This window comes from Microtus oregoni, unplaced genomic scaffold (genome assembly GCF_018167655.1).
Source record: "Microtus oregoni isolate MIOR12 unplaced genomic scaffold, Mior012 000070F_ref0000104, whole genome shotgun sequence".
In the NCBI taxonomy this organism is placed as follows: Eukaryota; Metazoa; Chordata; class Mammalia; order Rodentia; family Cricetidae; genus Microtus; species Microtus oregoni.
The window spans coordinates 3,186,275-3,199,862 of NW_024543977.1; the positions used below are offsets into that span (position 1 = coordinate 3,186,275).

General features: G+C 40.0%; 1 protein-coding gene across 2 annotated transcripts in view; it reads left to right on the forward strand.

Moving 5' to 3' along the window:
- Nucleotides 1-13,588, forward strand: part of Myo3a (myosin IIIA) — a 189,231-nt gene that overhangs the window by 54,362 nt on the left and 121,281 nt on the right. For both annotated transcript variants that reach the window (XM_041641611.1, XM_041641610.1), the window contains exon 9: nt 12,530-12,629. In XM_041641611.1, coding sequence (XP_041497545.1) covers nt 12,530-12,629 — 100 coding nt within the window. The remainder of the gene's footprint in view (nt 1-12,529; nt 12,630-13,588) is intronic.

Consider the following 13,588-nt stretch of genomic DNA (forward strand, 5'->3'; position numbering starts at 1 on the left):
TAGTGTAATGCCTTGTGCTTATTCACATAGGGTAGAAGGTAGTTGTGTATTCTGTTAGGGCATGATGAATTTAACATGCCAAGTATCAATGTATAGCAGGCAGTCTGATATAAGTAGTCTGTACTTTGTGGAAGGAGATTCACATTGGAGATGACTGAGTCACTTGTTAAAGTGTTTGATTGCATAGCATTAAATGAGCTTACTGAGTGGGTGTCAGTGAAGACTGGAGGTGGTATTCTTGGAGAAACCCATGCTTGGAGACAAGAAGATGAACCAGAGCTGGGAAATGGAGGAGTGTGTTTTTCGGAGGAGAACCTAAGAGAAATTTGGTCTCTCACAAATCATGAAAGTCTTAATAGAAGAGAAAAGTTGCCTTTGCCAATAGTGACAAACATGAAGTTTTCTAATGATTCTGGCAAGCACCACTTCATCAGAATGTGGAGAAACAAAGGAAAATAATGAGATAAAGATATAGGAATGTGGACTTGCTTAGAAGAGAGCTATCGAGGGATGAGAAGGAAGAGAAGCTGGGAAGAAGAGGATCCAAAGAGACAGCTTTTATAAGTAGAGGTCCTGGAGCACTGGATGCTGATGGGAGGACTGGGCTAGCCAAACCCAGGGGAGGAGATGTCAGAGCAGGACTGGGCTAGCCAAACCCAGGAGAGGGGATGGTCAGAAGGACAGGGCTAGACAAACCCAGGAGAGGAGATGGTCAGAATAGGACAGGGCTAGCCAAACCCAGGAGAGGAGATGGTCAGAAGGATGGGGCTAGCCAAACCCAGGAGAGGGGATGGTCAGAAGGACTGGGCTAGCCAAACCCAGGGGAGGAGATGTCAGAGCAGGACTGGGCTAGCCAAACCCAGGAGAGGGGATGGTCAGAAGGACAGGGCTAGACAAACCCAGGGGAGGAGATGTCAGAGCAGGACTGGGCTAGCCAAACCCAGGAGAGGAGATGGTCAGAAGGACAGGGCTAGACAAACCCAGGAGAGGGGATGGTCAGAAGGACGGGGCTAGCCAAACCCAGGAGAGGGGATGGTCAGAAGGACTGGGCAAACCCAGGAGAGGGGATGGTTAGAGCAGGGAGTTGAGGAAGCAAGCACACAGCTAAAGACTTGGCCAAACTTAAGGTAGGGCAAGTTCCTCCATTGGAACCAGAAAGATGTAAACAGTAACTTTACAAAAACAATGAGATAATTAATTTCTTGGTTGTAATTTTCAATGAAATATGAACTACGGTCAATCTGGGGGTTCCAGTTTTCATGCTTTTATACATACCTTTCCAACCACATCCTCCCTTCAGCCCAGCTACAAGTTTGATGAACATCTATTTATCTCTTCATACCAGATGGAAGTTCATCTGTGAATAAGTATTAGGTCTCTGTGAATGGAAAGGGCAGTTAAAACTTTAGTAGAGAGTGGGCAATTATACCATCCATTACTCTGTTTGTCAGGTTGCTCTAGAGATGCAGCTAGGCTGGTGTTGTGTTCTTTTCCACCAACACACTGAAGCCAAAGGAAGCAGAGGAGTGAAAAAGCAGTCTTCCAGGGCACCACAGCGGGAGTCTGAGTCCCATTGGCACTAACAGTTGTCTCTGTTACTGAAATGTAAAGATGGATAAAGAAACCAACACAAAAGCATTGATGAGATTTCTGTTTGACAAGGATTGCTCTTCTACCCCAGTGGCTCCCAGATCACCTTAGATGATAGAAGTTGCTATTTACATGAGTATTTTTAACCAAACTGAAAGCAAACAAAGCTGTTCCTTTACAGTCATGCTTCTAAATAGTAAAGATGAAATTTAACTTCAGGGCATCAGGGGTTATTTCATTTTTCAGTGTGTAAAACTGAATTACATGGAACTATAATAACTACCCCTGAGAGTGTAGGTGACCTTTGACAGCACGAAGGAATTATTTATAGTCTAGAGCCATGTCTCCCCAGTATTACAGAGTAAATGGGAAGTAAGGTCTGCTTCACAAGATGTACTTTTCACAAGAGGATGGAAGTCTTACGGAAGGAGTTTGGTTCTGCGTCCTCTGAGCCTTAAAGAAAACAAACATTTAATAAAGTAACAAGAATGTCAACCAGTTCTATGAAACAAGGTCCAGAAGAAAAAAGATATTAAAAAAATAAAATCATCCTGAAATATATAGTTATATTCTATTTGAGTATTTAAATTGTTCACAAAAAAAAAATTTTAAAAAAATGAAAATGAGTTGTCTTCAGTATTCCCATAATGAACATTTACTATAAGTAAAATATTCACCTGTTTTCCCAAGAAATATATTTTAGTCACTCACCATACACAAGAATCTGCTCAAAGAGGATGCGGGATTATCAGTCAGAAATTGTAACAAAACAACTCTGTTGATAGGACTTAAGTGCCTATGGGAAGCCGCAAACAATGTATATAATACATGAGATAATATACACACTAATTTTTAATAGATTTTTATTGAGTTCTACATTTAAAAGAAAAGAATAGCAGTAAGAAGGACGGAGTGTCCTACAGGTGGGGAGCATGATGCCAGTGTTAAAAGTGGTCAGGCTAGACATTTCTCCTAGGGTGGTATATGTCATATGACTCTATCTGGGCAGCAGAAAGTCATCGCAGAGCCACTGAGGCAACAGTGTTCTGGGTGTTAGAGACGTTGCAACATTGAGCCACAGGGATAGAGTACAGTGCATAGGGAGACTGTTAAGATGGAAGATAGATAACTTTTTTTGTATTTTTTTGTATTTTTTTAATTTATTTATTTATTAAAGATTTCTGTCTCTTCCCGGCCACCGCCTCCCATTTCCCTCCCCCTCCCTCAACCAGGTACCCCTCCCTCGTCAGCCCAAAGAGCAATCAGGGTTCCCTGCCCTGTGGGAAGTCCAAGGACCACCCACCTCCACCCAGGTCTAGTAAGGTGAGCATCCAAACTGCCTAGGCTCCCACAAAGCCAGTACGTGCAGTAGGATCAAAAACCCACTGCCATTGTTCTTGAGTTCTCAGTAGTCCTCATTGTCTGCTATGTTCCGCAAGTCCGGTTTTATCCCAGGTTTTTTCAGACCCAGGCCAGCTGGCCTTGGTGAGTTCCCGATAAAACATCCCCATTGTCTCAGTGTATGGGTGCACCCCTCGCGGTCCTGAGTTCCTTGCTCGTGCTCTCTCTCATTCTGCTCCTGATTTGGACCTTGAGATTTCTGTCCGGTGCTCCAATGTGGGTCTCTGTCTCCTTTCATCGCATGATGAAGGTTAATATTCAGGAGGATGCCTATATGTTTGTCTTTGGATTCACCTTCTTATTTAGCATCTCTAGGATCATGAATTATAGGCTCAATGTCCTTTATTTATGGCTAGAAACCAAATATAAGTGAGTACAGCCCATGTTCCTCTTTTTGGGTCTGGCTTACATCACTCAGGATAGTGTTTTCTAGTTCCATCCATTTGCATGCAAAATTCAAGAAGTCCTTGTTTTTTTACTGCTGAGTAGTACTCTAATATGTATACATTCCATACTTTCTTCATCCATTCTTCCATTGAAGGGCATCTAGGTTGTTTCCAAGTTCTGGCTATTACAAATAATACTGCTATGAAAATAGTTGAACAAATGCTTTTGTCATATGAAAGGGCATCTCTTGGGTATATTCCCAAGAGTGGTATTGCTGGGTCCAGGGGTAGGTTGGTCCCAAATTTCCTGAGAAACCGCCACACTGCTTTCCAAAGTGGTTGCACAAGTTTGCATTCCCACCAGCAATGGATGAGTGTACCCCTTTCTCCACAACCTCTCCAGCAAAGACTATCATTGGTGTTTTTTATTTTAGCCATTCTGACAGGTGTAAGATGGTATCTTAAAGTTGTTTTGATTTGCATTTCCCTGATTGCTAAGGAAGTTGAGCATGACCTTAAGTGTCTTTTGGCCATTTGAAATTCTTCTGTTGAGAGTTCTCTGTTCAGCACAGTGCCCCATTTTATAATTGGGTTGATTAGCCTTTTACAGTCTAGTTTCTTGAGTTCTCAATATATTTTGGAGATCAGACCTTTGTCAATTGCGGGGTTGGTGAAGATCTTCTCCCAGTCAGGGGGTTGCCTTTCTGTCTTAGCAACAGTGTCCTTTGCTTTACAGAAGCTTCTCAATCTCAGGAGGTCCCATTTATTCAATGAGGCCCTTAATGTCTGTGCTGCTGGAGTTATACGTAGGAAGTAGTCTCCTGTGCCCACGTGTTGTAGAGTACTTCCCACTTTCTCTTCAATCAGGTTCAGTGTGTTCAAACTGATATTGATGTCTTTAATCCACTTGGACTTGAGTTTTGTGCATGGTGATAGATATGGATCTATTTTCATTCTTCCACAGATTGACAACCAGTTATGCCAGCACAATTTGTTGAAGATGACCTCTTTTTTCCATTGTATACTTTTAGCTCCTTTATCAAAAATGAGGTGTTCATAGGTTTGTGGGTTAAAGTCAGGGTCTTCTATTCGATTCCATTGGTCAACTTCTCTGTTTTTATGCCAATACCAAGCTGTTTTCAATATTGTAGCTCTGTAATAGAGTTTGAAGTCAGGGATGGTAATGCCTCCAGATATATTGTATAAGATTGTTTTGGCTATCCTGGGTTTTTTGTTTTTCCATATAAAGTTGATTATTGTCTTCTCCAGATCTGTGAAGAATTTTGATGGGATTTTGATGGGGATTGCATTGAATCTATAGATTGCTTTTGGTAGAATTGCCATTTTTACTATGTTGATCCTCCCAATCCAAGAGCAAGGGAGATCCTTCCATTTTATGGTGTCCACTTCAATTTCTTTCTTCAAAGACTTAAAGTTCTTGTCAAATAGATCTTTCACTTCCTTGGTCAGAGTTACCCCAAGATATTTTGTGCTATTTGTGGCTATCGTGAAAGGTGACGCTTCTCTGATTTCCCTCTCTGTTTACTTATCCTTAGTGTATACGAAGGCAACTGATTTTTTGGAGTTGATCTTGTATCCTGCCACATTACTAAAGGTGTTTATCAGCTGTAGGAGTTCTTTGGTAGAGTTTCTGGGGTCGCTAATCTATACTATCATATCATCTGCAAATAACGAAAGCTTAACTTCTTCCTTTCCAATTCGAATACCCTTGATACCCTTATGTTGTCTTATTGCTATTGCTAGAACTTCAAGCACTATATTGAAGAGGTATGGAGAGAGTGGACATCCTTGTCTTATTCCTGATTTTAGTGGGATGGCTTTAAGTTTTTCTGCATTTAATTTAACGTTAGCTGTAGGCTTGCTGTAAATAGCTTTTATTATATTTAGGTATGACCCTTGTATCCCTAATCTCTCTAAGACCTTTATCATAAAGGGGTGTTGAATTTTGTTGAATACTTTTTCAGCATCTAATGAAATGATCATATGGTTTTTTTCCATCAATTTATTTATATGATGGATTACATTGATAGATATTCATATGTTGAACCAGCCCTGCATCTCTGGGATGAAGCCTACTTGATCATAATGGATAATTTTTCGGATGTGTTCTTGGATTTGGTTTGCCAATATTTTATTGAGAATTTTTGCGTTGAAATTCATGAGTGAGATAGGCCTGTAATTCTCTTTCTTGGTTGGGTCTTTGTGTGGTTTTATTATCAGGGTAACTGTAGCTTCATAAAAGGAATTTGGCAATGACTCTTCTGTTTCTATATTGTGAAATACATTAAGGATTGTAGGAATTAGCTCTTCTTGGAAGTTCTGGTAGAATTCTGCATTGAAACCATCTGGTCCTGGGCTTTTTTTGGAAGGGAGATTTTTGATAACAGTTTCTAATTCTTCACGACTAACAGGTCTATTTAGATCGTTCACCTGGTCTGGTTTAGCTTTGGTATATGGTACTTATCTTAAAAAATGTCCATTTCTTTTGCATTTTCCAGTTTTGTGGCATACAGTCTTTTGTAGTAAGATCTAATAATTCTCTGAATTTCCTCTGTGTCTGTGGTTATGTCCCCCTTTTCATTTCTGATCTTATTTATTTGCGTGTTCTCTCTCTGTTGTTTAATTAGTTTGGATAGGGGTTTGTCAGTCTTGTTGATTTTCTCCAAGAACCAACTTTTTGTTTCATTGATTCTTTGGACTGTTTTCTGTGTTTCTATTTTGTTGATTTAAGCCCTCAGTTTGATTATTTCCAGTCTTCTACTCCTCCTAGGTGAGTCTGCTTCTTTTTTTTTCTAAAGCTTTCAGGTGTGCTGTTAAGTCCCCAATGTATGCTTTCTCCGTTTTCTTTAAGTGGGCACTTAGTGCTATGAACTTTCCTCCTAGCACTGCTTTCATCATATCCCATAGGTTTAAGTATGTTGTCTCTTTATTTTCATTAAATTCAATAAAGACTTTAATTTCTTCCTTTACCCAGGTGTGGGTCAGTAGTTGACTGTTCAGTTTCCATGAGTTTGTCGGCTTTCTGGGGGTAGCATTGTTGTTGCCTTCTAACTTTAATCCGCGGTGATCTGATAAGACACAGGTAGACACTAATATTTTTTTGTATCTGTGGATGTTTGCTTTGTTACCGAGTATGTGGTCAATTTTCGAGAAGGTTCCATGAGCTGCAGAGAAGAAGGTATATTCTTTCCTATTTGGGTACAGTATTCTATAGATGTCTGTTAGGTCCATTTGCTTCATTACCTCCAATAATTCTCTTTTTTTTTTTTTTTTTTGGTTTTTCGAGACAGGGTTTCTCTGTGGCTTTGGAGCCTGTCCTGGAACTAGCTCTGTAGACCAGGCTGGTCTCGAACTCACAGAGATCCGCCTACCTCTGCCTCCCGAGTGCTGGGATTAAAGGCGTGCGCCACCATCGCCCGGCTTCCAATAATTCTCTTAATTCTCTATTAGGTTTCTGTCTGATTGACCTGTCCATTGGAGAGAGAGGTGTGTTGAAGTCTCCTATTACTAGTGTGTGTGGTTTGATATCTGCCTTGAGTTCTAGTAATATTTTTTTTACATAAGTGGCTGCTTTTATATTAGGGGCATAGATATTCAGGATTGAGACGTCATCCTGATGAATTGTTCCTGTTATGAGTATAAAGTGTCCCTCTCCATCTCTTCTGATTGATTTTAGTTTGAAGTCAGTTTTGTTAGAAATTAGTACAGCCACACCTGCTTTTTTTCTTAGGACCATTTGCTTGAAAGACCTTTTCCCAACCCTTTACTCTGTGTAGATGCCTGTCTTTGTGGTTGATATGTGTTTCTTGCAAACAGCAGAATGTTGGATCCTGTTTTCGTATCCAATCTCCTAGCCTGTGCCTTTTTATAGGTGAATTGAGACCATTAATATTAAGTGATATTAATGACCAGTGGTTGTTTACTCCGGTTATTCTTATTGTTTTTGGTAGTAGAGTTGTGTATCTCCCTTCTTTGAGTTGTGCTGGTGGAGGGTCACTAGATGCCTGAGTTATTGTAAGCAGTGTTGGCAATGTTGAATTCCTTGGGTTATGATTTTCCTTCTATTACTTTCTGTAGGGCTGGATTTGTGGCTACGTATTGTTTAAATTTGTTCTTATCCTGGAATGTCTTGTTTTCTCCATTGATAGTGAACAATAGCTTGGCTGCGTATTGTAGTCTGGGCTGGCATCCATGGTCTCTTAGTTTCTACAGTACCTCTATCCAGGACCTTCTGGTTTTCATGGTTTCCATTGAGAAATCAGGTGTAAGTCTGATCAGTTTACCTTTATAAATTACTTGGCCTTTTTCCTTTGCAGCTCTTAATATTCTTTCTTTAACCTGTATATTTTGTGTTTTGATTATTATATGGCGAGGGGATGTTTTTCTTTGATCCAGTCTGTTTGGTGTTCTGTATGCTTCTTGAATATTCAACATCTTTCTTTATGTTGGGAAAGTTTTCTTCCATAATTTTGTTAAAAATATTTTCTGGGCCTTTGAGCTGTGACTCTTCTTCTTCTTCTATCCCTATTATTCTTAGGTTTGGTCTTTTTATTGTGTCCCATATTTCCTGAATGTTTTGTGATGAGAATTTGTTGGCTTTGCTGTCTTCTTTGATCAGTGCGTTTATTTTCTCTATGGTGTCCTCAGAATCTGAGATTCTTTCTTCTATCTCTTGTATTCTATTGATTATGCTTGTTTCTGTAGGCTCTGCTCATTGACCTAGATTTTCCATATCCAGCTGGTCCTCAGTTTGTGTTTTCTTCCTTGCTTCCATTTCAGTTTTCAATTCTTGAACTGTTTCCATTACCTGTTTGATCATTTTTTCTTGGTTTCCCATGGTATCATGTACGTATTTACTCATTTCTTCAAACTTTTTGTTATACTTCTCATCCGTTTCTATAAGGGCATTTTTTACATGTTGTTTAAGGGACTCTATTGCTTTCATAAAGTCAATTTTTTCCACTTCTTCTGTGTTAGGGTGTTCAAGTCCTTCTGTTGTAAGATCATTGGGTTCTGGTGTTTTCATGTTGTTTTTCAAATTATTGGGTGAATTTTTGCCTTGGCGCCTGTCCATCTCCTCCTATTGATGCTATCTAATTGGTCTTTTAAAACCGGATCAGGTTTCTCTGCTGACCAGGGGCTCCTCTTACAAAATGCCCTCGCTCTGTTTTCTGGCTCCTGCCGGGGGCCAAGATCCCTCTCACCCCTCAGAAGGGTCTTCAGGAACAGGACCAGACTCCCCGTTTGCCAGGGACCTCACCAACCAAAGGCCTACCTCTTTGATTTAATTTTAGTGGGGCGATCTGCTCTCTGTGTTGCGTGCCAGTCCCTGCTGCCTGCGTCTGCCACTGCACCGATCCCCGCTGGTCCCCACCGCCTGCAGCCTGCGTCTGCCCAATAGATAGCTTTGAAAGAGAGCAAGGAGGACTATATGAAAAGGCTTGGAGAGAGGGAAAGGGAGGACTGATGGTGTAATTATATTATAATCTCAATAATAAAAAATAAGAAAACTGATAGAAGGCAGGAGGAGCAATGGAGTAGGGTTGGAGTCAGGCATAGGAACTTTTCTTTGTGTGACACCTAAGAATACTGACCTGAGTGGCATTTTTGACTCTTGTTTCAAAAGACTACCCTCATTGTTTGCAGTAATTCAGACACACTAGTAAAGAAGAAGATGTTTTACAAGTCAACCATATCCTGATCCCCTTGAACTTACAAGCACAGAGTAACAGTTATATCTGCTAGTTTTCTTGTCATTGTCCCCAATACGTTCACAAACACAACTTATTTGAAAACTTACACCATTAAGCTTCCAGTTTAATATGTAAGAGCGCTCAAACTCATCTCTCTACCTAGCAGCTAGCTAGAAGGCAACAACCAAAACGGTCACCAATTCTTGAGTCTATCACAGAAGATTATAAGGTGAGCTGCCACCTCCAGACTTTCACAGATGAGCAGGAACCTGTGAATAGATGCCTCTTCTAGAAGTGGGCTGGGGTAAGTGTGTCAGCACTTGATGAATTTCTGGAAACCCCACTTGGGTGAGTTGGTGAGTTTTAAAACAACAGGGATCATAGTCCCAGGAAACTCCCACACTTCTGTATCACTTCTAGGAGATCAAACAGGTTCTCAGGTAAATACTGGAAAACTTCAGAGGGAGAGAAAAACAAGTTCAAGAGAATGTGTTTGCCAAAGTCTGGGCCATTGAGACTTGGGATCTTCAAGCCTCACCAACCTGAAGAAAGGGAAATAATCAAACTCCTACCCCCCCTCCAGTCATCCTGTTCTCCCAAGAACTGGAGGGGAGTGGAGAAGTAAGAGAATCGTAAGTGCTTGCTAAATTCCCAGGGAAGATGCCCTGGTTCATTCGGAGGCTCAGACTGGATCAGCACAGAGGACCACTGCATGCTTTGATTCCCACACCCTCCCTCCATGCTAACAAAGACCAGTTCATGGTTGTTCTTTTTATGTAATGCATCATATCTGGCTATCAAGAAAAACAAATACCAGACCTAAGTGAAAGGGAAACACACATACAGTGACAACCAAGCTGGAAGAAACAGAACAAGCATTAGAGCAGCCTCTGAGATGGTAGGCAGATTGAGATCAAGAACTTGTAACACTGAATGCCTGAAACAGAAACAAGTATCTAAAATCCAGTCATCTAAGCTTTTACAATAGACAACTACAAAGGCAGACTAATATTAAAGTGTGCTGAAGAGAATACATGATTACAAAGTACTGCAGAAATCAGTGACATTGAAAACAGGATATGCACAAAAGCAAAGGCTGGTAATTCAGAACAATTAATAAAATTGTTGCACCTCTATCTAGAATAAGTGGGGGGGGCAAGATTATTTTTACATTTATCAGAAAGGAAAGGAAAAGGGAAGACATTGCTATATATCCCCTTGGCATGAACAGCACAAAAGGAAAGAAAGAAAGAAAAAGAGAAAGGAAGGAAGGAAGGAAGGAAGGAAGGAAGGAAGGAACCTGAAGAACTTGGTTTCAACCAGGGATGTAAGTTTGCTTTAACATATGCAAATCAACAAATGTAATACACATATAAACAGGCATTAAAAAAAATCATGCAACCATCCCAACAGATGCAGATAAGGGCCTTTGGCAAAACACAACATCATTTCATGACAAAAATCCAGAAGAACATAGGAAAGATAGGACCATCCCTCAGTGTGACAAAGGATATGTTTAACAAACTTACAGCCAACATTATTCTAAGTGGGAAAATGTGATAGATCAGTGTACACTAAAATGGCTTGATGCTGGGGACATTACATTGACCAGAATTATAAATAGTCATGGTTGAGGAGATACTCAATAATGCAAGAAAACTGAAACATTTGGATCATCTTGTGAAAAACTAGGTATTCATTTTTAAAATACTCAGTATGATGCCTTGTTGTTTAGAAAACATTATTGACATTTGTCTACTTAAACAACAGAACATTCAGTTTACTTCAGCAAGCACACTATCAGGTTAAAGGTGAGGATAAAAATTCAAGCCACCAGTATCTTCCACAGCTTTGACTCCACAGACAGGAGTATGCATGAAACTAAGTCTTCACTCTGTGGTAGAAGTTATGACATATTAACTAAATGTGAGAACTCCACTTAGGTATTCTGTCAAGTCCTCTAATGACTCCACAGGATGGGTGTATCTAGGCCTACCTGTGAAGTGGAATTTTTCCATGCGCTGAAGGGAAACAGTTCCAGGCAGAGAAAAGAGAGAAGGTGTGATACAGAGTCTTTAAAATACCTGGCCTGTTGGGAGATGCTCTGCCCAGAGACTGGCAGTGATACTAAAAGTGTTACAATATTGCCAAGGCCATGAGTTCCATGCCAGGAAATGTTTAAGTTTTTCTATAGACAATTAAGCACCATCTGGGATTCCTAAGCATTGTAACCACATTTTGCCTAAACTTTTGACAGCCAGTACCAAAAGCATCACAGATGATGACTTCACAGAAAGGCAGGCTGGGACTGGGCCAGCTAAATATCGACCTCTCTGCTCTTCGCCAGCTGCTCCCTGTCATTCTCCAGCAACAGTTTTTATGCTAAATGGACTCGTAGTGATAGATGAGAAATCTAGAGGCTGTCCTCAGTTAAAAGGATAATTGGACTTCTTTTTCCATTTTTAAAAGAATATATCAAAACAAATTAATCTTTTTAGATAATAGGGGAATATATAAGATGATACTTTCTTGATTCAGCAAATGTGGACAAAAACTATGCACAATCCTGCCAGGGGAGTCAGGAAGTATCCTGCATAATTTCCTTTCTGTTGACCAATTAAGTAACTGTTGGTTTCCCCAGAAATACAAGTGCCACTATTGCACCCTCAGGCTTATCTTGACATGCTGGCCATTGTTGTGGATTATGGGCATTACAACTAGATGGAACTACTAATTGCTTTCCTTCCTAAGCAGCTTGCATAGAACCTCCTGGATCTACAAAATACCACTGATCTTGATTTGTGATGAATAATTATTGTCTGGCACAGGATTTAACTGTTAAGTGTGGCTAATATATCCAATGACAACCAATTGGAGAAAATTAATTTTTCCTTTGCTAGAAGGTGGCAATTTCAGATAGCTTCTTGTTTGGGGGTGGGAGATGTGGAACCAAAACCGAAATAAGTTTTCTAAATACTCACTTAATATTTCAAAATTTTGTGATGTTAAAATTTGAAAATGACCATACTTATACCACCAGTGGTCTAGAACTACATCAGAAAAAAAAATCAGACACCGAGTGAATTCAGTAATTCATCATTCTGTAATAATTTCAATCACATGTAAAAATGTCAATGATGCCTCATATTTTTGACAAATATACATCCTTTCTTTCCCATTTCAAATGACTCAAGAAGGGTTCATGATAGAAATGATGACCCTTCGATTATTTGTAAGGCACTGTAAGTGTAATGTGTTGTGTTTTCCTAATGCAGAGGAGAAACTAAAGATCAAGTATGTGACGGTCTTTTCTAGTAAACTTTCTCTCGGTCTATAAACAGCAGAGAAAAGCTTTTTGGCTCCATGATGTGTATCTAAAACTTACTTCCTCACTGATTATCAATATGTTCCTAAATCAGCAATATATTTTCTTTACAGACATGAACGTATTCATACCAAGAAAGGTAACTTAAACAGGTCACTCATTTCCAATCTGAAGGATGTAGATGACTTAGCAACCCTAGATGTTCTGGATGAGGTAAGAATTGAGTTTAATTAAATTTAAACATTCTAACTTTTTTTTTACAAAGTTTAGAATGTTTACTGTATTTTATATGTATGAGTGTTTTGTGTGTTGTATGTCTATGCACTGTATGCATGCCTGGTGTACAGATATGTACAGAAGGAGGACAGAAGAGAGAATAGGTTTCCCTGGAACTGGAGTTATGGGTGGATATGAGTTTCCATGTGGGTACAGGGAACTGAACCTGGGTCCACTGTAAGAGCAACAAGGGCTCTAAATTTCTGAGCCATCTCTCCATCCTTCTTGATGTTTTTTAAAACTGATGTGTAAAAGGATTCCTTAAATACCATCTGTAAATATCATTTGTGTTCTCTCCTCCCCCACCGTGTGTGTGTATATACATGCATATGTGTGTGCACATGCATGTGTGTGTGTGTTTCTTTCTGTGTATATCTTTCTGGTTTTTTTTGTTTGTTTGTTTGTTTGTTTTTTGAGGGAGGGTCTTCCTACCTAGCCATGGCTGACTTGGAACTCACTATGTAGCTCAGGCTGCCCTCACCCTCACATCAACCCTCCTGTCCCTGACCCCTGCAGTGTGCTGAGATCGTAGATAAGATCAAACATGTCTAGTTCATGTCCTACCCACATGAAACACAGAAGGAGTGGTACTCAAGGAGGATCAGATTAAGAGTCCTTTAATTACTGGCAGTCGAGAACAGGCTTATACCAAAGACTCTTTACACTGGAGAGAGGCAGGGTAGGGTTTAGAAAACCCCAGACCAAATGGCATCATTACAGAGGTGGCCAGATGGTAGAAGTTTGAAAAACTGCTCTTAACAAAGGTTTCAAAGGCTCAGTTGGCTACAGCAAAGACTTTCTTTGGTATTATTTTATTGAGTTATGTATTTTTCTCTACTCCCTGCCCTTCCTCTACCCTCCCCTCGTACCATCTCCTATTGTCCCCATGCTCCCAA